Source organism: Mangifera indica, chromosome 15 (genome assembly GCF_011075055.1).
Source record: "Mangifera indica cultivar Alphonso chromosome 15, CATAS_Mindica_2.1, whole genome shotgun sequence".
NCBI lineage: Eukaryota > Viridiplantae > Streptophyta > Magnoliopsida > Sapindales > Anacardiaceae > Mangifera > Mangifera indica.
In genome coordinates this window covers 9,942,004-9,944,336 of record NC_058151.1, presented here as the reverse complement: position 1 = coordinate 9,944,336, position 2,333 = coordinate 9,942,004, and the positions used below count along the sequence as shown (strand labels likewise).

The following is a 2,333-nucleotide window of genomic DNA, read 5'->3' as shown; positions in this document are numbered from 1 at the left end:
TAATTAAAGTTCCATTAACATTAAGATTCCTGCCAAAATCAAACCAATTGGTTAATTCTTGGTTTACTTTTAGGGAGGTAACAACAGTATAAAAGGATAAAGTCATAAAGGTACAGCTCTAGGCTCTAGCTAGTCGTAGAATTAAGTACACACACAGATATTTTTTTTTATATATATATATATATATATATTAATTAGAGATCCTTCTTGACTGTTGTGATGCGAGAATATTTTCATCACAAAAATCAAACACACTGGAAGTTATTTTCGTGAAGATAACCTTCTGTATTGACTGCTCTTTCTCTCTCTCAGTCTGTGCTTCAATCAAACTACACAGAATCCTCTAAGAAACTGCGAAATCTTTCCACTTTGTGTTTTTTTCTTCCAGATATTTTAAGTGGCTGTACAAACAAAACAAACGGATGCTCAGGAATGAAATACCCGTAGTCCCATGACATATATGAAACAGCTAAACAATAGGCTTGCTTTATATATATAAATATCAGCCAACTTGGGAACTCACAGAAACATTGCTTCTACAGACACATTACGTACAAAATTTCTTCTTCTTCATCACAGAGATTCTAAGATTCTCTCTCACTTTTTACCCATGGAAGATATTCAGATGTAGAGAAGATTATTTTACATTAACTAAAAACCCTAGCTAGACAAAGTTAACAAACCCACACTGTCACTCTGATTTTTCTTTCTAATTTCTTTTTTTCTTGGGTTGAATAAAACAAGCAATTAGCCCACACACGTAGTAGTACAATCTGCTCACACACACTAAACCATGAATTGAAACATGAAGGTAGAAGCTAAAGAGAAATGAGCTAATATATATATTAGATCATTATTTTTTGATCCAACATCCGTCTCCTTTTAGAACGATCACTAGAATTAGATCTTTCAAGCAAGGATTTTAATGCATTTTGCAGGAAATGGACTGACTCAATGCTGTGATCTTTCTCGGCTGCGACGATGAGAACATTGCGCATTCTTCCTCCTAATGTGACAATTTCTGCTTTCAATGTGGTTAAATGAAGAGATTTTAGTATCTCAATAATGTCCGGTAAAAGATCAGAGCGATCCTCACAGCATAACGAGGCCTTGAAGATCAATCTTCCATCGCTCGAGTAATCGCCCGAAAGCACGGTGATTTCATCTGTTTCAGACGGGAAGGATTCGAGGTCTGTGAGTTGAAGAGCTTGTTGTTTAAGCTCTTTCACGCGTTGAACCACCTTTGCTAGGAGAGAAGCTTTGTCTATCTGAGAAAATTTTAAAAAAGAAATATTCATGAAAACCCTACATGTAAAAAGCTTATTCACTTTCCCAAATACTCTTAACCCTACAAGCTAGGCAGGTTTTGTTGTTTTCTTTTTCTTTTACAGAAACTATACTTCTAGTTTGAAGCTTCAAAATACAGTGTTCAGAACTCTGAATTTATCCACAAGGGTACCGAAATGACAGCAATAATTTAAAAATTGTATTTGAATTCACTGCATGCAACTGATGATGTTCAAAGAAATGGAAAATGTCAAATATTCAAAGTCAAATGAATATTCTTTTCTTGACTAACAAGTCCTCAATAGCCAAAATAGTCAAAACTAGACACAAATGATGGTGAGTATGCATATTTAAGATCGGAGAAACAATTAATTGAATGTTTGGAATCGTCAAAACAGAAACAGAACTTGAATTCAAATTCATAATATTGAATAAATTACCTTAGAATTACAAGGAAGAATCGTCCTGAGCTTGTCGAGATGAGAGTTAATTCTCTCCCTTCTTCTCTTCTCAGCTTCTTTATGATTCTTCAAAGCGGCAAGAGCTCTATCCTGCGGAGTCGTATCAGTAGTTCCCGAGACCTCCAAGGAGTAATACGAGGAAGAGGAGCTACAGAAACTCTGCTGCTGGTAAAGCGAAGGATGATTAGAGAAGTCATGACAAGGAGCAGCGGGGAAGCCGAAGAAACCGGCGCCGTTCTGGGCAAGAAACCGGTAGAGTTCAGAGTTTTCCGGCTGCATGATGGTGCTGATGATGAGATGATGATAATGTTGTTTTGACGGAGCGGAAGTGCGAAGACCGAAAATGAGAAATGAGAATGTTCAGAATGCTTTCGGTGGGTGGGTTTTTAATTTGTCTTTAGGGTTTTTAACTGTAAATTTGTGGAAAAAAAAAAAAAAGTCACCACCACTTTCGAAGTGGGGTCCCGCATAATGTTTTTATTTAAGAATTTTTTGAAGCATGGATGGTAGAATATATTTTTATTGTAAAGATAAAATAAAGAAGAACGAGAGCGGTAGGCAATTGATGGAAGACGGTGATAGGAC

The 2,333-nt window shown here is 36.3% G+C and overlaps 1 protein-coding gene across 1 annotated transcript; it reads right to left on the bottom strand.

Moving 5' to 3' along the window:
• Nucleotides 1–457: 457 nt before the first annotated feature.
• On the bottom strand, nucleotides 458–2,126 carry LOC123197633 (transcription factor bHLH106-like). Its single transcript, XM_044611965.1, has 2 exons — nucleotides 1,728–2,126; nucleotides 458–1,268 (listed from the first exon to the last, which is right to left on the bottom strand). Exons 1-2 carry the CDS (start codon nucleotides 2,025–2,027, stop codon nucleotides 846–848), a joined length of 723 nt encoding a protein of 240 aa, XP_044467900.1. The 5' UTR covers nucleotides 2,028–2,126; the 3' UTR covers nucleotides 458–845.
• Between the last annotated feature and the right edge of the window lie 207 nt (nucleotides 2,127–2,333).

What these genes read in the sequence shown, in the direction of transcription:
- LOC123197633 (XM_044611965.1), bottom strand. Translation starts at nt 2,027, where the DNA reads ATGCAGCCGGAAAACTCTGAACTCTACCGGTTTCTTGCCCAGAACGGC. An exon ending in TTCTTCCTTGTAATTCTAAG is followed by an intron (nt 1,269 to 1,727) that starts GTAATTTATTCA and finishes AAATTTTCTCAG; the next exon opens with ATAGACAAAGCTTCTCTCCT.